At 48.7% G+C, this 22054-nt stretch overlaps 1 protein-coding gene across 4 annotated transcripts in view; it reads right to left on the bottom strand.

Moving 5' to 3' along the window:
• Positions 1-4812: 4812 nt before the first annotated feature.
• LOC119167834 (uncharacterized) overlaps positions 4813-22054 on the bottom strand; it is a 54919-nt gene continuing 37677 nt past the window's right edge. Inside the window, exons 1-13 of one of the 4 annotated variants that reach the window (XM_075867334.1) lie at positions 19447-19699; positions 18447-18500; positions 16053-17314; positions 14824-15055; positions 14400-14542; positions 13228-13418; positions 12733-12826; positions 12000-12160; positions 10491-10806; positions 9251-9466; positions 7757-7879; positions 6694-6900; positions 4813-5257 (exon numbers count right to left, since the gene is read on the bottom strand). In XM_075867334.1, coding sequence (XP_075723449.1) covers positions 5066-5257; positions 6694-6900; positions 7757-7879; positions 9251-9466; positions 10491-10806; positions 12000-12160; positions 12733-12826; positions 13228-13418; positions 14400-14542; positions 14824-15055; positions 16053-17314; positions 18447-18500; positions 19447-19660 — 3405 coding nt within the window. In that variant the 5' untranslated portion in view covers positions 19661-19699 and the 3' untranslated portion in view covers positions 4813-5065. Of the gene's footprint in view, positions 5258-6693; positions 6901-7756; positions 7880-9250; positions 9467-10490; positions 10807-11999; positions 12161-12732; positions 12827-13227; positions 13419-14399; positions 14543-14823; positions 15056-16052; positions 17315-18446; positions 18501-19446; positions 19700-22054 lie in introns of those variants that run through there. The other 3 variants (XM_075867335.1, XM_075867336.1, XM_075867337.1) reach the window with 3 other exon arrangements.

The raw sequence follows: 22054 nt of genomic DNA, 5'->3' as shown, positions 1-22054 counted from the left end.
CTTTCAGCTTCTTCACGTTCGCGAACTTCTCGCCTTTCAGCTTTTTCACGTTCGCGACGTTCGCGCCTTTCAGCTTTTTCACGTTCGCGAACTTCTCGCCTTTCAGCTTCTTCACGTTCGCGAGCTTCTCGCCTTTCAGCTTCCTCGCGGCGTGCTTTGATATCCACCCAGGCCTCATCGACTTCCTCAGCCGACACTCCCTCATCCTTCATGATCTCAAGGATCGCTTGCTTTCGTTTCGTACGGCCCAAAGTAATGCCGAGTTCTTCACAAATTTCGATGAGTTCCTTCACTTTAAGGTTCTCCATCGATCACACTAGCCTCTTGCTGTTTGCCCCTGTTAACAATTTACTTGCCGTACCCACTATAAGCCTACTAGCAAGACGCGCAAGCAATTTTTCACACTCCCGTGTTTACTCCCTCCGCATTACCTTTGGTTTCAAAGCACTTCGACTTTGCTTGAAACGATCAAAGCTCACTTCAATGCTTCCCACAGCCCTTCTCTAAACTACTACAACCTGAGCTAGAGTAGTCTGGTGAACTGAGGGGAAAACATCAAGCACTCACCGCATCGATGTCGCTGACGCCGGCCGATCCCACCGCTGCCACCACTGTTGCGACGCGCGCCTCCGAGACGTTACGAAGGGCGCCTCGAATGCTCACTGCTACGACCACTGTTTCGAAAGACGGCAACGCCAACACGGTCCCGAAGGCGCCACTGCTTCGAACTCCGCCGGGAAGGTCACCAGCCGTTTGGTAGCGTAGGTTTCTCAGCTCGTGACTGCTTCTGCGCTGAGCTGATACACGAGTGGACGAGACGACGGTGAGTTAAACAAGGTTTATGTACAGCATATATACAGAGGCGCTACAAATTCGGCACTGGGGCCGACAGAGACTCGAAGAGCCGAGCTCTCCTCTCTAACACATAGGTCTGCTGTCAGAGAGGTCTGCTCTCGACGCGCCGCAGGGCTTCTTTTATATGCACCGGGTCCAACCCAAATGTCCAACCAGAAGCGCCGCTGGTCGTGCGGGTAGAATCCTCCAATGGGGTCACCGCTGGGCCGCGTCATTCTTTCTCATCGAATCTGGAGAGGCTGCGCTGCAGGTGGCTGCACCCAAGGACGAGTGACGTCGCCGCGCATTGCGTCAGCCGCCAGACTGGAAGACGCCGGTTGTTTACTCGACGGGCTCGCGGCTGCGCTGACTCACTGCACGTGCGCGCCAGAAAGGCGCCGCGCGTGTTTACGCCGTTGAGTTGTTCGCGTCAGGCGGGCTGCCCTTGACACAGATTGCCTTTTTCAAAGGCACGGACGTTCGCTGTGGACTCGCAGGGATAACAATACTCGGACAACTCAGGTAGTTCGCTGTGACTACAATTTTCAACGCCGCCACACTTCCTGAAAAGTTGTATTTCTCGTGAAACGCAAAATAGGATAGGTTAAGCGACATTTCAACTGTTCCTCAAAAGCGACTGCGCCTGCAAACGCAGACGCAAGAAAAAGTAGACACCATATCGATAACAGTGCCAAATCAGTGAGTCGACCATGGTTGAACTCGCATAAAGAGAACTAATCTTTCGGCGAGTAGGTGGTCCATTATATTAACAGCGCAACAAAGGATAAGTAGAAACGCAGACCAGCACCGATTTTCCACATAAAGAAGTGATATGCCCCAACAGTTATTTATCGCTTAGACCCCCCACAAGTGCAGGTGGATGTGTTCGCTTATTGCCTGTGGCGAATAAGCTTTCGTGCGTTCTTTTGCCCTGTTCTGTGGCTGTGCAGTGCATTGTTACTCGGCATTTGTAGAGTTCACTTCCGTACTTGCGCTCCCCGACATTTAAGATGAACACTTAGCAACTGGCTCAGCTGTACAGTAGCAAACCGGCCGCCTATAGGCTGGTTAACCTCCCTGCAGTTCTTTTCCTCCTATTTTCCTTCCTTCCTCCCTTATTCTACATTTTCAACTATTTTCAAGAAGACTTTTCTATTGCAGTGGTCATACTTCCGTCTTCCGCGTGTCGCGCGTATGTATTCCCTACTTCTCAACACGTCTCTTTGTCTAGACGTGTGTCTACTTACGAAACCAGCGTGGTCAGCTGGTGTTGTAAAATCCGCATATCATTGCTGTTCATGATTACAACGTTGTGTTATCGATTCCGACAAACACCAAAGGGTGGGCGGCTGCCAAACCCGATGCAACAGGAATTTTTTTTCGTCATTGCCGCTGGCAGACACAACCACTGCAAAATCCGCACCATTAAATTTTTTTTCCTAAGTAAAGCGCACGTCGACTGTTACGGCCCAACCGCATGCACGCGATTTTCTAGCGACAGCGACGAACGACAGGATTTGCTATCACGGAGGCCCATCCGTTGCCATCACTTGAGACGTCGCGCATTTCTGAAATAAGAAATAGAAAAGATCGCTGGTCGCCCGGAAGCCAGCATGAAAATTCCCGGCAACATGGCTGCGCCCCTGATCATCACTTCGGTTGCAATTTTCTGTCGATACTTGTTATCCGCGCGTACTTCAAGCAGTCCGAGGTATTGACCACTTTTCTTCGACGCAAAAGTTTTGGTCCATCTGTCTGTACAATTGTCTGTTTGTCCACCCTTAATAGTGCCGTGTACTCTGAAAGGCACCAGTCGATACGCCAAATGGCGAACCCCATCCGCAACACCCACCAATGTTGCTCAAGGTTCAGCATTCATACCTCTGCGATTTTCAATTCAAAAGCAATTATTGCGCATATCTGAGGCACCATAACAACACGTATATATTCTGTGTGTGCGTCTTTTACTAGAAAAGGCATAGATAAGTAATTATAAGGACCGTAGCATTTATCACGCTGCGCTGACCAGGCAACGCTTGCACTAAAAGGCAATGTTTCTTTCCGGGCTAAAGGTTGAGCCCGTCAGCTCGTCCACCCAGTTCTGGCCCTCCGATAATTTGTTGCCATTTCGGTGAACTCTATCACATTTTAGGAAGTCGCCTCTGAAAACTGTGGCCTCCGTAACGCCATCCTCCGACCGCGTCTTTCTGATTTGTTCGAACAAGCGTAAACCCCCGTGCAAGAGCCGTAATGTCAGAAGCGATGAAAGGCTGCTCAGGTGAGCTCGTAACCGGAGCTGTAGGGGGCTGGGCCAGAGAGGTTGCCGAAGCACAGAACTTTCCAGCCGTCTATAGGTATGCCTGAGGGCCCAACAACATCCTGCTTATACCCCCCCCCCCTTCTCTCATGAATCTATAAAGTTGTTAACCTTCTGATACCGTCGTCTGATAGGTGTAACATCATTCAAATAAAAGTGGTATTGTGCGAGTCGCTCGTACCTATACAGCTCAACTGACTACAGGGCTGTTATTTCTTACCCACCTGTGGGCAGAAAATAGTTTCTTCTTTTTGCAGCACATCGGGAGCACCAGTGAAATTTTGTGATACTCATGTGACACATGACGTGCTATCCCCTGTTTGTATGGCGTGGAATACAGGCACCAAGGTAGACATTTGCAGCCTCGAAAAAGACCACACTGCTGGTAGAAACGCTGCCTCTGTCGACACCCCCCGAGTGCAAGCCTTTTTCTGCTCAATCGCGAGGCTTGACAACGATAAACGACAACACAAGCACCACACTAACGTTCTTCATATCATAACTAATGCGGGACCTAGAGCATAACTACTATGTTTCAATTTACCAGGCATGGTATCCGTAAATTAATTTCTAATGGATGCAAAAACGAAGTGAGCACTCAACTACTACAAGTAAGACGACCAATAGTTCATTACACGCTTCTCGTTGGTGATAAATAAATCTTACCTCGCGGCATTTGTAGCTGTCGAGTTCCGGACACATCTTGTTGCTGCGTAGCAGTGACCGAAATGGGCACCGAATTCGTCGGGCTGCTCGTCCCCCTTCTCCCGGCAACGCCTAGCATGGCCCGCTGGAAAGACTCGGCGATAAGATGTCACTACACCACATGCGCCCGAGTGTGCAAAGGGAAGTGTCGGGCCACGGATCCACCGTGATGTCACGTGGTGTGATTGGAAGCGTTCCGTCACTGCGCCGGCGGTGACAAACCACTCGAACTACACGTCGACTCAAGATTGATTTGATTGATTGATTTGTGGGGTTTAACGTCCCAAAACCACCATATGATTATGAGAGACGCCGTAGTGGAGGGCTCCGGAAATTTCGACCACCTGGGGTTCTTTAACGTGCACCCAAATCTGAGCACACGAGCCTACAACATTTCCGCCTCCATCGGAAATGCAGCCGCCGCAGCCGGGATTTGAACCCGCGACCTGCGGGTCAGCAGCCGAGTACCTTAGCCACCAGACCACCGCGGCCGGGCGACTCAAGATTTAAGACTGTTAACTTTTTGATCGAGATAGCACAGAATTAACGACCCGAATTTCCGACGAGGCGAAGTGTCCATTGGATGAAATGCATTCTCCTTGATCGACTCCGCTCTAGCTAAAGAAAAAAAATGTCAAGGTTCTCGTCATCCTTTTTTTTTGTACCTGGCTTTGTGAAATGCTAATAAGCGTCCTGATTAATTTAAACTTCTTTTTTCAATTAGGATGGCACTTCTTAGAAACTTAAATTGTTAACGCTTATTAATACGATGGTGACAATCGCAGAAACCACGCATTTGTAAGGGAATGTGTATGTACAGTTTCGAAAGCAGACAAGAAAACCAGCGCGTCCAGCACGCGTGATGTTGCAAAGAAAATGCACCCCCTAACAAAAAAAAGGAAGTATCCTATTGATAAGCAAATCAGCTTATAAAATAAGAATGAACAAACCACAAAGATGATCTAAAACATGTTTTCTTTGTAGCGAACAGTATACATAGAAATCGAGTTCAGTATGTATAAATAACAATAATCGCAGTGCATGATACGGCGGCAATAGTTTAAACATGGGCACGAAACTAAAGTCAGGGGCGGAGCCACCCTTGTATCAGGCGACTAAGCAGCGTCAGCGCCGCATCGAGCCGAATTCACGGTCACAGCATGGCCTCCGAGATTAGCTCCGGCAAACTGTTGTTCGCGGAGGCCAAGGTCACAGTCCCGTCTCGGCGATAGCAGCCACCAGGGGAGAGAGCTTCGCTGTCGCTCCTCCGGCGGACATGCAGTTCCCGCCGAAGTCGTCCAGGTACATGTCGTACACGGCGACCGTGGTGTCCCCGATCTTGCTGTAGTACGAGCTGCGCATGCGCGCGGCCAGTTCCTCGGGACCCGCGTACAAGGCGAGCTGAGCAGCGAAAAAAAAATGCGCAAAAAGCGTGTCAGTCTACAAGTACGGAAGAGGAAACACTGACGTGGGCAGATATGCGCAAACTGACGTCGCTTGATCACGGTATACGCTTCGAGATACTTCGTTTATCGAATGCACACTTTGACAATTTAAAATTGTGCACACTTCAAGATAACGACCTAACGAAAAATCTGTGGCAGATAGAGCGATAACAGAGCAAACACGTACATGCCATTGGGCATGAGGTATGACGTTTTCTCCCTTTTTTATTAGCTTTTTTCCGCAGTTTCATATTGCGATTTCACGCGAATATTACTTTTAATGTGGCGAACAATGCTTGATACTGAAAATATCTGGCTTTTTACGTCCCAAAACCACGATTTGATTATGAAAGTCGCCGTAGGGGAGGGCTCCGGAGATTTCGACCATGCGGTGTTCTTCACGTGCACTGACAACGTGCAGCACACGGGCCTATAACATTTGACTTCCATCGAAATGTGACTTGTGCGTTCGGGATCGAACTCACGACCTTCTTGTCAGCAGCCGAGCACCACGACCGTTACGCCACCATAAGGAGGACGAATCCAATCAATTTTTAAAGAAGTTTAGAAATACGGTACGCAAATACGGTGAAGTACTTCTCCTTCCCCAGTCGTTGCACCTTGTCCAGTGAAGGCAACATAAGACAACAAATGTTTCTTTTTTAGTTCTTGTAGGGTTGTCTCGCCTCACTGATGCTGGTTTCCGGTGAGTGTAACCTATGAAACGTCACCTCTTACCAGACGGTTTCAAGATTGAAAGCGTTGTGCGACAAAAAAGAACTTCCGGTCACCTCACTTACCAGTTCGGCACGTCGAAACAGAAAGTACGTTTTCACGTTTTTTTCAAGGGTGAATAAAGTCTCTTATCAGTTTTTCAGATAAAAAGAACGACCGTAATATTTAAGGCAATCTCGTGTAGTCTTTATGTAGTTCGAAAAAACATTTTTTTAAATATGTTTTGCCAAATGAGGGAACAGAAGTGTGGAAAATAAGTGTGGAAATATTTTCTAACGCTCTTCTTGCCCACCGATGCTATTCAGGAACATCGGTGTATGAAACCGGATGTCATCAAGATTCTGTGTTTGTAAACAGTGAAAGGGTCTGTAGTTCAAGGCGCGGCCACTAGACGCAGCTGTTTGTGAAAAAAACTCATTAAATCGTTTATTTTCCTCTAGCTTCTGCCTTAAATGGAGATTGTGTTTATAAATTTCCATACGCAAATTTACTAGCCTCAAAATCTTGACGGCGTCCCTCATACATACCGTGGTTTTGGGACGTAAAACACGAACAGTTCTATAATATCCACAGCGTTTCGACATTGAGCCAACATTTGAGCGCTTGTCTAAAACAGCCAATACCGTGTGTGCGAAGCGACTCGAGCTCTCATCTCACCTCGGCGCCACCAGTGGCCGTTTGCCGGATGGCGTAGACACACTCGCTGTCGCCATCGAAGACGCCCTTCGGCATGCGGCACACGTGGTCATAGCTGGTCTTGTTCGGCTGTATTGTTGGACCGTCGAAGACGCTCGACGGCGTGCCGGCATCCAGCAGCATCGGAAAGCTCAGCGGAAGCGTCGCCCGAAACACGTCGGCGCCCAGCTGCGTGAACGACGCGAGCACGTCATTACGTGCGCATGCGCAAAGATGACCACGTGTCCACCATCAAGCGCCATAACGCTGACTTGTGTAACACCGATGTTATGTGCTGTGCACACGAGAAAATCAATGCGTGCCTTCAAACGTCCTTCACCTAACGCCACCTAGGAGGCACAGAAGCTGGACTGCATTTGTAAAGCACGATGAAGTAACTTTGCAGCGCTGAAAGACGAGTACATAGGAACAGAGCCGACAGTACGAGCTCCTGCTTCAAGTGTACTTAGTAGGGAAAAAAAGCGGTAAAGGGAAAGCAGTGTTTCATGGACGCATATGTGCGCACACTGTGGGAACAATTTCAATACAAAGACATTGATGCATGCAGCCCGATTTTCATTGTATTCGCTGTCTAGTAGACTCTACGAATGTTGGTTGACACGTGCAGCGAACGAATGGACAAGATTGTCTTCCGTTAAATGGGAAGGGACAAAAGGATGGATCGGAAGTAAGCATAATTCAGATAGGCTTCTCAGCCCACTTCCGGATGGCCTCCTAAATGTGGAACCTCGCACTACACGAAACAGCTTCCTACTGCCCGTCACTATAGATAGAAGTGGGACGTTTCAATCTGTTAATCAACACGCCAGTAACGTGGGCGGACTGGTCGGTTCATGCTGTGAATAGACAGTATGAGGCGTCTGGTCTAATAGCAAGTACTGCTGAAGTTATTCTGCTGGTAAATTTTGAAAAGAAATTCTGCAGCCTTTCAATTGAGCTTGGCGCAATGCAACATATATCAGTGCTTAGAGCTAAAAGTGCAAAGAAAGCGTCCTCAGGTGAAGCGAGAATTCAGCTCACTCACGGCAATAGAATAGACGACCTTCGCTGCCTGGAAGGGATTGGCCGTCTCCCTAAGGACGTGGTCCCGGATGGCCAGGTACGAGGCAGCTGCGTATTGCCGCCTCCCTGAGCAGTCCAGCACTCCCTGAATAAAAAGAAAGAGTACCATAGCGTGGTGATTTGCGACGTTGGGTCGCTTATCTAGAAGACTCGGGTTCTACTCTCGCGCGTGGCAGCCGCATTTCGAAGAGAGTGACGCCCAGAAGCTGCGATCATTGTATGTTGGGCTTTGTGCGACAAAATCGCGATGTGATTACGAGCGAAACAGGCCGAGTTGCAGTGTTCATAAAGACTGCAGACAAATACGACCCATAACTGTCTGCTACCTTTTGCAAAATTTGCCGCCCTACCTATTTCAACCATAAAGTTCCGATCGGTCCCTCCACAAGCTCTTCTGAATGCGAATGCGAGGAAGGCCGTACAGTGGAGGACTCCGGAAGTTTTCGCCATGCGTGGCCTCCATTCACGTGCGTTGGCAGCACACGAGACTCTAGCATGGGTCTCGAGACCTTAGCACACGAGACTCTAGCACACGAGACCCTAGCACACGAGACTTCACGCCCATGAGAATGCAACCACTGCGGCCAGGACCGAAGCTGTGACTTTCGGGTCAGCAGCCGAACATGGCGACGACTATATAACTGTGGCGAAGACATAATGCGAAAGAGTCCGTACACTTATAATTACGAGCCCACTAAAGATCTTCACATACTCCCCGTCACGGTGGGCCTCGAAACTTATGTAAGGTAGTAAGGAATGAATTTGCATAGCCGTATATGACATGCTATCTAAAATAAAACAAACAACAACCCCCTCAAATGTGCTTTAATTACTCTTCAAGTCTGACTGCATTTGTCCACACGACGAAAATGCTTTATGAAATGCTCTTCTACAGCACTAGTAATCCCGTTTCATATATTACCAAAGTATCGGTCCTGCAGCAGGGCTCGGGAGTCTAAGTCAGGCAACAAACAAAAAGCAAAAGAGTCGAGCAAGCAAGCTTCAATAAACGTCGACTAAGGTTGCACGGTGGGCTTATTGGTTATTCATGTCGTTCGAGGTATAGCGCATCCAGGACCGGACAGAGAAGAAGACACAGAACACAGAACACACAAGCTAAGGTCGTGTATGTGTTCTGTGTCTTCTTCTCTGTCCGGTCCTGGATGCGCTATACATCGAACAAGCTTCAATAAGGAGCTCCGCAAAAGATGCCTTCGAAATATTTCTTTATATACTACACAGTACACCGCGCTGGCATCACGGGCAGCTCCAGTATGCATGGCTTCTAACTTCTACTATGCCAGGGACAAGCAGTCTTCGGCCATTTTGTTGGCGACAGCCGCACACGTGGTGATGTGATATTTACTCTACTCCATTAAAGAAGCATCCCAGCGAGCGAATTCTGAAGAAAGTTCTTATTCTACTCAGTGATCTGGTTGCATACCCAGCTGCGTACCTGTCGACGAAGCAAGTGCGTCGTCACGATGACGTAGTCCACATATCGGGTCACGCTCATCAGCCAGAACTTCCGCGCTAGTCCCAGCACAGGTGGTACGGTGAGAATGATGCTCATGTCCCTCAAATACAGCGCCTCCAAAAAGGCGCGAAAGTAGGCCGCCGTGAATTCCTGGTCGCACTGATCGCCCGGACGGTCCCAGTGAACGTTCACACCCTACATCACAGGCCACAGAAAGATAAAGATGCCATAGAAAGGGCTATCAGCTTAACTTGTTTAATTTTTGAATAACTTGTTTGTACAGAACGTTCAGTCAGATACGGTGATTTGTTCGTGTGAAAGCCACGCTAGACGCGCGCGGTGGCCTCCTACTTATGGCACCTGATTGTCGACCTAAAGGCTGCGAAATCAAATTCCAGCCACGGCGGTCGCATATTGATGAAAGCGAGATGTTAGAGGCCCATGAATTTAGATTTAGGTGTACGTTAAAAAAAGTCCAGGTGGTCCGAATTCCCAAAGCCTCTGAACTATGGTGTTCCTCGTAATCATATCGTGTTTAAACTCTGCACAAAAATTTTACTCGGCAGTGATTGTCCTGTTATGGTTTAAAGGGCAGGGTTGTGGCCAGAGCTGGTGTTGGTGGATACTTAGCGCGAAATTGGCTACTTTTCGACCCGTTCGGCGACCAAAATTTTCAGTAGGCGCCATGGCTGTTTATTGGTTGCTTATTAGTTTCTGGTTCACTAAATCAAAATGACTTCATTTATTCTTCAATGCTAAGGTATCTGTTCATAATGCTCCTCTTGATCTAAGTAGCTACAAATTTGGCGATAATATTACACGACATGGCTACTTTGGCTACATTTGGCTTGAGTTATGGCGCCTTTTCGATTCCACCTAATGGCAACCCTGGTTGTGGCCCCGCAGGTTTTTCACAATAATGGCAACTGAACGACCCTGTTGCACTCCTAGAACCGTGTACTTATCCATCTTTACTCCCAGAAACGCAGGGGTCAAAAATGAGCCATTGAGAGAAGCAGACCAATGCGTCATTTCCATATATCGCATCCACCTTCAGACATTTCGTCGTTCGGACACTGCCAATCGAGAAAGGGGGGTGGCTGCTGCAAAGGAACTTTGCGCCACACCCTTTCAATGTGGAAACGCTGTTCCGTAGCGTGTGTTCTTGCGGTAAGTTTAGCCACACACACACAATATCTGGCACAAGACATGTACTCACGTCGATGAGGTTACTGAACTTGTACAGCCCTTCTACGACAGCGTCGCGGACTTGGTATTTTTCCAGGGTCTCCACAAAGTTCGGAGAATCCTTCCGCTCCCCTCCCAGGGTGACGTGAAGCCGCAGCTTGTCGCCTCGATGCGTGCGCGTCTGTTTGAGGTTAATGAGATCTTTGAGGATCTCGACGTCAATCGGGCGCTTGTGATACACGGTTGTTTTCTTCCCGATGTTCACGTAGACAGCGGAGAAAATGATCTCCGAGCAGTACGCCGTGGGAAGAAGATTCAGCGCATACCTACGCTTCGGCGAGAAGTACCTGCGCAGGAGAATGTCCCACTTGTGATTTCACGCACCGTCTCCATCATGCCTTAGGCAATTTCCGTCGTGAGTGTGGCTACAAAATGCGAAAGTGTGAAACCGGGTGAATTGCCTCCGATCTCGGAGGTAATGGAAAGCAGCGTTAGGCGCAGAAAACGGGAAAAAGGTGGTGGCACACGAATAGTACACCGACGGAGAAGAAAAAGATAGCTCTGTGGTACATTCGTCAGGACGACGTAAAAAAAAATATGTCAGCACAATGAAAAACTAAAGTAAGTGCCCTCGTTTCGACCCTGCTATTTGTTTTTCTGTTGAATACCTAATAAAATAATAATACGGTTTGGTACTTGAGTTGAATTCCAATGCTAGAGTGGGGGTGGTCGATAGACTCTGGGCGAGCACTTCACTCTGGCGTGGAGACTATGCTTCGGAATGCGATTGGAGCACAATCCGCGCCACGGGAGCAAACATGCAAGGAGAAAGCGGAAGTCCAATAGAGCTGCCCTGAATAGCTTGCATGTAGGTATTCTATTACACAAACTCCACTGTTAAATTTTGTTGAATTACCGCTTGTAGGTGTAATAGTTTCAGTGTCGGTGACACCATCCGACGAAGTGATCATGCAGGAACTGGAGCTTTCCGACTCGGAGCTGTCGCTAAACAAGCGACACTCGACAGCGGCGGCGCCACCATGAGGGCGAACGTGTCAAAGGGAGCGCGGGACGCCATGTTCCGCTCCACTCCACCGATATTGGCAGAGCAACTTTTCTTGCTCCGCGGAGTCACTCCCACTCTAAATCCACTGCGACTAACGCACAGGAACACTCGACTCCCGCCCACACACTGCCATTAAAACCCACTTGTTCCAAAAGGAGCAGAAAAACCTGCTCTAGCTTCGCCATTGGAATTCAGCATTAATGTGCACAGTGGTAAAAGAACGAGGCGCGACAAGAAGTATAAACGTCAAACTCATGCACACAGACATTTTCTGCGTTTTGTGCCTGGAAGAGCAGGGCTGTCGCTCTAAAAGAGGGCACAAATTTCAAGTCTTCTGTACAAGCTGTCGGTATCGTACTTGCGCATAGTCATCACGCCGTTTGCAAGAATGTAGAAAGAACAGGTGCATGCTTTCAGCTAAACTGCGACAACTAAGTTAATGTTTTAAACACCACGGGGCGAATGCTTACTAACCTGCTGTCGACGACGCAGAGCAGCTTCCGGTACTGTGTTGTGGTGCTGTCATTGTATGGAAAGTCGGTTCTGTTCACCACCGGTACAGGTGGGACACGAGCAGGGTACGTCGCTATCGGACAGGTCGGGTCCCGATCGCCGAGGTCGTCGTAGAGATCCTCCTGCGATTGAACGGGGTACGTGAACGAATGATGTGCGTTTATGTGTGCGTGTGTGCGTGCGTGCGTGCGTGCGCGTGTGCGTGTGTGTGTGTGTGTGTGTGTGTGTGTGTGTGTGTGTGTGTGTGTGTGTGTGTGTGTGTGTGTGTGTGTGTGTGTGTGTGTGTGTGTGTGTGTGTGTGTGTGTGTGTGTGTGTGTGTGTGTGTGTGTGTGCGAGTGAGTGAGTGAGTGAGTGAGTGAGTGAGTGAGTACGAGTGGCGCAAACTGAACAAGGATGAAGAACACACGAAACACCTCATAAGCGTCATTTCGTTTCGTGTTTTCTTCGTAGTTCCCTTTGAACCGAAAAGACCATTCAGCTGTGGAACCAACACCAACTAACAAAAACCAAGATTCTTCTACCACAAAATGTCTTGTGGGCAAGCGTGTTTTCAAGTTTTTCCGCAGGGTCACCCGAGTGTCCGTGAAAGAGGATTTGAAGGAACATAACAGCATTACTCTTATCTGTCATCAGCAAACCCAACGAATACAACGAAAACGAGCTATCCAGGCCATAGATAAACCATCGACTCACGGTCGGGGGCAGAGGAGCTTCCGTGCTCGAAGTAGTAGCTACAGTCGTCGTTTTGGTCATTGCAGTGGAGGCATTGGTGACGACAGCCGAAGACCTGCGACAGCCGAAGCAGGCGACGACTTCATGAAGAGGTTGCACGAGTCGCATCACAGGCGTGAAGCAGAAGTCACAAGAATTCGTTCTGTTCAGCACTGCACACGCCATCAGCTGAATGACGAGACAGAGTCAATTGGCACGTTCTGAATCTTCTGTAAATAAATTACACCGCGAAAGCCTTTCAACCGATGCTTTATTATTGGGCTCCAATGTCTAAAATAACGCTGTACGATGTTAGTAGTGTGGGAGACACATCAAGGAAGTGAAGCTTAGCAAGCCCGTCTAACCAGTCTGACAAGTAGCTGGTCGACTGATCGATGGATGGTTGGATCGATGGGTGGATGGATAGATGGGTCGATAGATGGATACTTACTCGCAATATGAACAAGGTGGACTTACGAAGTGCTGGATGCCCCTGAGGTCTGCGTCGTATTGGGCTTCCGTATGTTCCTGGTCAGGGTCTGTCCCAGGTGGAAGGTGAAGATCAGCAGACTGGTTGCTGCGCAGACCAAGATGACCAGGACGAGGCACCTGGCGCACAGGCCGAATAAACTGCACCGCCGGCGCCTGTGGTGCGTCAAGACCTCGCTCTGCGAGAAATAGCACAACGATCATGCCGAACATCAGAAAGAAACTGCCGTCAAGAAAAATTTGGAAGATCCTACGTTTAGTGGAAATTCGTGTCATGCGAAACCATTGGCGAAGGGCGGCCTATGTTGCATTTTTTTTTACTTTCAGCCGAGTGTTAGGAGCCGGATTGACGTGATCTTTAATGTGTAGAAGTTCTGCCCACATCTTGGGCTTACCAGGAATGCCAACTTCACTGGTATATAAAAGGTAACCTATGCATGCTGCGTTAAAGCACACTGGTCAAATAACGACAACCTGATCGCATGAACACATGCGTTCGAGTAGTTCAGAGGCTGAAAATTAGCCCTGTAATATATTACATTAAAAATGTACTTGTGATTGTTTACTTCTTTTCTGTAACAGTCTGCTGGCAGCCACTGAAGACAGGTGAACACATCGACTAATGCTAGCACACCGTGTGGCTATAGCAACGGCAAGGGGCGATTGACGACGTGTTCTAGACAAACAGGTCGGCGGCGTTGTGGCCATGGTCACCATGTTGCCGTTTAACGGCGGATCACGGCACTGGAGCTATGCTGGGACGGCATACGCGCTAGCTGGGGAACGAGGCGCCATAGTAGAGGGCGCTCTCGATTTATAAACTTTAGGGAGCCTTCATATGCGCGCATGTAGGCTCCCTAATAAACTTTAGGTGGAGTGCGTTTCCATACATGGAGGTGGAGTGGCAGACTTCATTAGATGTATCTGAATGCTGGGTTACGGCGTATATCCATTCTGAAATATGAATAAGTCAACCCACCGCACAGTGAGAAAACTTCTAAAACGAGGCAACTGAAGTTTCCCGTGCGGCTACAGCTTTGTCCCCGATCGAACCTGCCACGCCATCTATCTGGGAACCGGAGCGTGACATCCAGACCCTCATCTGTCTAGTTCAGTCCTAGAACAGCTCTACTTTTTAAAATCATCAGCATATATCGTACCCCTTCATTCTCGAAGTTCTGTTGAAGCCACTGAAAGTAATCGAAGTCTAGGTAGTCAACGCTGTCATTTGGCCCTGGTACGGGCCTGCCGGAGTGACCCGCCGCCAATGGACCTCGTGCCGGTGGTGCTGAAAAATGTGCGCCTACAAAGTCACTTTTATCAATACACTTATCTGGTATTGGTCTACGACGTTTTTTCTTTATTTTTACGTTGATGCAGCAAGACAGTACGAGATGTATATCTGGCGTGCATCGCAAAATGCAAATGTGGCATTTTTCATATTTTGCTCGTTCTTGAATTCGTCGCTAGATATACCACAGTGAAAGCTCCCGGCGCCCCCTTACGTCGATGGCAAATATACATCGGCGGTGTCCGCATAACTTCGATCGCAATAAAAAACTTACCGATACGAAGAGCACTCACCCCCAGTCCCACCGACAGCGTCGCCAGCAACTGCGGCAATGTCATCCGGATCGTCTGAGCCATGTGCAGCACGCTTCATTTTCACACTGGAGCGGCCTGGCCCGCGCTGATTGTCAAGCGCAGGCGTGGAGTGGCGCCGCGCGTGAGGCATTTGTGCTGGAGCGGCAGCATCCTCCTCGTATGGACCGACAAGGACATCGGCGAGCGACAATGCCGGAATGGTAAACGGCCGCTGCAATGTTACCGCATGAGCGCGAGACGGGGAGAAAAAGCAGACAAGCGATATGTAGGGATGTTACACCATCTAGAAGTACCAGTATGCTGCCCTGCCATGCTTTGAGCCTGTTTCAACGGGCCTTCGAAGACTTAAAGTTGTGAAACAACGCTCCAGGTCAAGGAGACCCAAGAAAAAAAAAACATGACGTAAATTGTTTTAACCCAAACGGAAAACGTCCCAATGGTCCACCTCAAGGCTGAAACGGTCCACGCTTGTTCGAGCTGGTTCATTGTTATGAAAACTTTGATATTACTTTCGTGGTCTCCACATCTCTATTGCTTCATCGAGCTCACTGCAAAATTCTTTCTGTGCCCCTCGCGACACTGAAACTCAAGTCGCAGAATTCAGTGAAGCATCTTCCTAAAGGTCGCTTTAAAAATATGCCAACGGGAAGAAACAACGCTGCATAGACAAATGCACGAATGCGTCAAATCACAATCATTGTTAGTTATTTATAAAAATTGAAGCGGAAAAATTGGTCACGTTTCGCTAAACGAAACCAACTTAGAAGTAACTATGACCGGTATCTCTAGCAGCAATGTTGACAATAATTTCCTAATAGTACTGACAATATTTTTTAATAGTCTTAATCATTAGTAGTTTCATTATTCATTCTTTCCTCACACCTCCACGCTTTGAAACAGACTTCCTAAAGGTATAGCCGATTGTAAAACACTTTCCCAGTTCCAGCTATTCTCACAATCAAATTTTCCATATGTTGCCTCTTTGTTGCTTACACAGCTTTGTTATTAGCTCATTCTTTTATCTTTGTCTTTGTGTAAACATATGCGTTTTTACGTTATTAATCGTGTTACCCCCCTGCAATAATGCCCTCGTGGCGCTGCAGGCAATTTCATAAATAAAAAATAAATAATTAAATACTTCAAAGCCTTCCTGCCCATACGAAAGAACCAATGTTAAGGTATTCATGGCTGTTCTTGCTGCGGCTTACCGTAAGCGCAGCCCACCAGGTGCTCTTCGATCCAGACGTTAGGGCGGCGTCGGTTTTTTTCGCATCAGACTTTTGCACCATGGCGGATTTCATCGTGACGGCGCTTGGAAGAAGCTGCGTCATCGATGCTGGTGGCACCGGTTCTCCTGACGAGGTCGACGCCATTGCTTCAGCCGTGACTGCCTTTTCTGCTTCCAGCGATGGCATTGCTCCGTCCGCGACCCTCTTCTCCGGTTCCCGCGGAGGCGTCCCAGTAGGAGGAATCCCTTGCCGTGGCTTGGACGAGCCAGCCAGCTTGGTCCCAGGCGCCCTTCTTGGAGCGGTATGCTTGCCAGCTATCGAACGACGCCTAGTCATGTCAGGTGCTTTTACAGCAACTGATGGGCGCCTTAACGGGGGAGCAGGAGGTGTCGCACTGTCCTCGCTCGTTGATGACGAGGAGGACTCATCGTCGTGAGGGTGGGTGACCTTGTCGGGTTGACTTTGACTTCCAGAAGCCAACTTTCGCGCTTCGAGTGCTGGAGGAAAAGTGCGAGGCAATACTTTTTGGATACCCGTAATGGGCATGGTTGAAGCCCTCCGTCCTGCGTGTGTCAACCAAGCAGACGCTGAGGACCTCCTTCCCTGCTGTAAGGACGGCTTAGCAAAAGCAATTGATGGTCTGCGTTGCTGAGCAACTGCTTCCACAGAATCAACTGGATATCGTCGGCCTTGTACCGCAGTCGCCGGATCTACAGCACCACGAAGCTTCCGAGTGCGAGTCTTAGGCAAATCTGGCATCTCCTCTACCGTACCTTCGGCTCCACTTGCCGCCGGCGTAGTGGATGACGGCCCAGTGGCAGCACCATGCGACAATGTTGACTTTTCTCGTGCCACTTCGGTGAGGCCCTTTTCCGATAGTACAAGTCGCGGCCTGATCGGTTGTTGGGCAGCCGGTAGATACCAACGAATTGTCCTACGGGAGGTCTGATCACTGGAGGCAGCGCGGCGACACAGTGACGGCGAGGTTGACGCTCCGGTCCCCGTCGCTGGTATCGCACGTGCCGCAGCGCTGTGACCTCCACCGCCAGGAACGAACTCGGCCGCTATCATCTCTTCTTCTTCATGTCCTTTGCGATCGCCACGTTGATCTTGAGGCCACTTCCGGATGTCAGGGAAGTTCTGTTGTGTGAGACTCAGTGCTCTATGCTTCGGTAAGCTGCCCAAGCTTTTCTTCAAGCGTTGCCGCGGTTTACTGGAAGATTTGCTTGCACTCGGCCCAGCTGTAAATGTGAATTCCGTAATTACACGCTTGGTAAACTTCATTGTTTGCCTGCGGAAAAATTTTACTACGGTGCCCCACTCATGGCTTATCCTGCAGAATAGACTCTAATGCGGCCCAGCCGCGGTTGCCTATTGGCTAAGGTACTCCGCTGCTGACCCGTAGGTCGCGCGATCAAATCCCGCCTGCGGTGGCTGCCTTTCCGATGGAGGCGGAAATGTTGTAGGCCCATGTGCTCAGATTTGGGTGCACGTTAAGGAACCCCAGGTGGTCTAAATTCCCGGAGCCCTCCACTAGGGTATCTCTCATAATTATCTGGTGATTTTGGGACGTTAAACCCCACATATCATCAGCAGAATCTAATGCAACACAGTTTTGAATTTTTGCGAGAACCTAACTAAATAACACATAATTATTCATTTTCGTGGAGTGTTTATTATAACCTGTTTTTTTTTGGAATATATATATAATAAATACTTAAGCGGAATGGAAGGTAAACTTTTTCCAGTGAATTTTCACACAATGTTACAAGTCATACTTCGTTTTATAGAGGCTCAATGAAGCTGTGTAATAAGCAGTAGCTAAAGACATCCGTGGATGAAAGCTGCCACCTATTTGTGTTTTGTGTTTTTCATTATACAAACAATCTATAGTACTACGCCAAGAGGCAGCTTTTTCGCATAAAACTCACTTCAAAATGAGGTCATAATTAGGTCAACGCCCTTCATACGGCTGTGTGCACATGTAATGGATGCAAGAGATGTGCAACTAAACTCACCTCACAAAAAACAACAACAAAGAAACAGATCTGTCAAAACTATAAGACATTCTCCAACCACGAGTAGCAGTTAGCTATAGAGTAAATATTCTGCACTATATAGGTGAGGTATTTAGGCGTGCTTCATCCTATCGAGGCAGGGAATCTCTCTTCACTAGTTTCCAAAGACATTTTGTGATCCTCTCCATCAATCAGCTCGACGAAACATTTCCTACATGAAGTTAGTGTACTAACTGTTTAGTAATGGGAGCGTAGGCTGTACTGACAACTGCTAGTGCTTTACGACAGAACGTTACACTATCTCCCACTAAAGGGATCCATGCGCAGATGCGAAGCAGCGTTCGCTAATGCTTACACTGGTGGTGACGTTGACGCTGGAACTCATCGAACCGTTGCGCCGGAGAGCAACCTGGGGAGAAGCAAAGCACGCAGTGATAGACCAGTGTTTTCTACTGGAACATGTCAATTGCTGCTAATCGGCAATGACAGGCAAAAACTCATATTGAACACAGAGACCTGCAGTCCACTATTAGTTAGTGCGCACGCTGCGAATTTTCGACAACGCCCAGGGAAAATTTCTGACCGGCACTACATTGGAGCTCAAGATCCAGTGCCTAATATACGGGGTGGCCCGTGAACGGTTGTGCAGCGCCCGCTGCCAGTTTGTTAAATCGAGAAACTCGTTAGCACGCGCTGGCTGCGTCGGCGCGGAGAGGCGAGAAAGGGGAACGTAAGAGAGAGAGAGAGAGTGAGAGGAGACGCGCATGCGCACTAGGGGTAGTCACGCCGCACACCGGATCGAGCTCGACCCTCTTACGCTGCTTCGCATCTGAAAAATGCCTGGTAGTGTGTGCAGTCTATCCTGTCTGCTCGAATGACTACGAAAGCTCTCCGCTCGCGGCTATACAGCGGTCACGATGCCAAGAAAGCTTATCCGTAGTCCGCGATTCAGCGCCACTGGTGGTGCTTCGACAGAGGGGAAATGCTATTGAAAAAGAACGGCTATTTGGGCTAGTTGGTTAGAATCCATGGTGATAAGGGCTGCAGCGCGAGAAAGAATGTGCTAGAAGAAACGGGAAACGAAAGGCGAGGAAAGGAAAGCAAAAAAAACCAGCGCTCGTGTTGTCCTCTTTGCTTTCCTTGCCTCGTCTTTCGTTTCACGTTTCTTCTAGCACCTTCGTGCTCGCGCTTCAGCCCTTATCCCCATGGGAAATCCTATAGGCCCGTTTATGAACGTGCGTGTTAATAAACATCACATTATCGAAATTACGTAGTGGCCTCTCCTGCAATGGGTCTCGGAATGGCATCACGGTTGAGGCACGTAAAACAGGTGTTATTACTTCGCAAGTACACACCTGTGCTTCCAACGAAGCTTGTCGCGGAAGGGCCACGTTGTTCCTGGACGGCTGAGGAGGGCAGTGATCCAAGTGGCGCATTGGCTGCACGAATGAACGGCTGCTTCTGCGAGGAGGCCCTGGAATTTCTCTTTCGATTAAAGCTAAGAGTGGACGTATCGCTACTTTCTGACGACGAGCTGAAAGTCGTGCTTGTAGAACACATCGAAGACATGGCTGAAATAGCCAGCCGATTGCTGGCTCGGTCTGCTTCTTCTGTGCGCTCGTGGCTGTGACATGCGCTGTTCTCGAACTGCGGACGCCGTTTCTGATGATCATGATGATAACTATGATCGTGCTGCTGCTGCTGCTGATGATGATGATGATTGTGATGATGATGATTATGATGATGGTGGGTGTAAAGGTGGTGATGATGTTTATCATTGTAAACACAGCATAATTAAATTAACAGAGTGACGGGAGAAATATTTTCGACGTGTTCATCAAATGGAGCGTTCATTTCGGCTGCCGCTGATCGAATGAAGCTTGACGAGCAGCGCGCCCTCCGTCCCAGTTTATTGTTTGCGTCACCATTTAATAGTGACGGAGCTTTCAAAACTTCCTTAACTTCCGACATTACCGAGAGGGATGGAACACGTTTCAATGCAAAGGCGGGCAGGCAGGCAGGCAAAGATCTTCATTAGTATCCGGAGCCGGCTCTCAACCCGCCTTAGGGGGCGACACCGGTCAGTCACTCCCACGACGACGGGGAGGTTAAACTGCACGGCTATGTCGTGGGTTCTCTGCATGGTCCTAAGCTGGTCTCCTTTGTTGTGTGGCTTGTGAGGAGACATTCAATTCAAATAGTACAGCTTCCGAAAATCCACTTTTGGCTGCGAGAATCTCGGAGGCCATGTATTGACTTACATTCTGTGATCGCGTAAGCCCTCGAATTTGATCTGATGCTTTCAGTCGCACCTTTGAAGGTCGGAACGCACTTTGTGTATCTGTAAAGCTTTTATATACAACGACCAACTCGTAGATTTCGAAGCTATCTGTCAATAGACAAATCTTACTCTTTCTTTCTTAATTCTCGCACTGGGAGAGTGCTGTGCGGGTTCTGTGCGTTGACATGGTACAGACCACGATGGCGTTAAGGCTTGCTGCTGCTTTCTTGAGTAACTGAATGCGCTCTGCCGGAACAAAGCAGTCCATCAGATGATTCGCTCCCGATAACAGTCATTTATGCTCAAGCGGCAGGCAGAAATAAATGTATCTGATGTTTCGAACATTAGGTACGTTAAAAAATCAGCCCGGAAAATGCATTGCTTATTCAGCTACGTAATTTTTGATGAAATCAATGTTCTTCATCACTTCATGTCAGTTTTCGTGGGTTTATAATTCAGCTACTGTGAACATATTTTGGTAAGAGAGAAAGGTGAGAACACATATAGAGTTTCCAAAAATTAAATACAGGGCAGCCTGGCGCTCCTATCGTTAATTCAGCCTCCATAGAAGTTATTACGCACACAAACCACCACTCGGAAAGAAATAATGCTCAGAAATTAGCCTAGTCTTGGCGATTGCAGCTTCGAATGCACTTGTAGCCTGTGGCCATTGTGAACGTCATGACCGGATTTAAATTGGTGAGCTCAAAGGTCAAGAAGGTGAAAGGCCACTTTTGAAGGTTTTACATCGGGTTGCCAAACCAAACAGCAGTTAACCACGTTGTCAGCCGTGTCCGATGCTGAATCAGCGCAGGGTACGTACTTCAGCTGCATATTAAATTTTGGGCGCGTTTCACTATCTCACTACTGCCGTTGTCAAACTGATGGTATGCCATGTGCCTCGCGCTATTTGGTTGCAGCTAGCCCTTGCACCCAACAAGAAATTACACCATCTCCACTAAAGTGAACCATGAGTAGCAGGCGAAGCAGCGCATAGGTCGACTTAAAATCAACTTCATCACGGGTACCTTGCCTAATGTTCATCATCACGGGTACCTTGCCTCAAGTGGAGCACTGCATGAATTCACTGCAGTTCCGCTCGCTGTTACTCGTCTCAAACTCTTGTTGAAGAATGCCAAACGGGTTCATCGACTCACCCCTTGGGAGCACGTGGGTTCACCGTGCGTCTGGAAAATGTCGTTTCCCGACGCCACCACGTGATTACTGAGAGAGTGTAAGGGAGAGATACCAGAGCCTCTTACACGGCCACAGGCCCGAAAACGTTAACGCGTGCCAGCGTGTTCGGACTACAATGAATACAAAGCGTTGGTTCATCGCGCGTCTGCAGTCTCGTTCCCCAACGCCATCACATGATTACTGAGAGAGTGTAAGGGGGAGAGGCAACAGCCTCTTACACAGCCGCAGGCCCGAAAGCGCTAGCGCGTGACACCGCGTTCTGACTATGTAGGATACAACGCGTTGGTTCATCGCGCGTCTGCAGTGTCTCGTTCCCCGACGCCATCGCATGATTGCTGAGATGGTGTAAGAGGGAGAAGCCACAGCTTCTTACACAGCCACAGGCCCAAAAGCGCTAGCGCGTGACACCGCGTTCTGACTATATATTATACAATGCGTTGGTTCATCGCGCGTCTGCAGAATCTCGTTCCCCGATGCCATCAAGT

The sequence above is a fragment of the Rhipicephalus microplus genome, chromosome 6, assembly GCF_043290135.1.
Source record: "Rhipicephalus microplus isolate Deutch F79 chromosome 6, USDA_Rmic, whole genome shotgun sequence".
In the NCBI taxonomy this organism is placed as follows: Eukaryota; Metazoa; Arthropoda; class Arachnida; order Ixodida; family Ixodidae; genus Rhipicephalus; species Rhipicephalus microplus.
The sequence above is the reverse complement of the archived record's forward strand: the minus strand, read 5'-3'. Positions and strand labels throughout refer to the sequence as shown.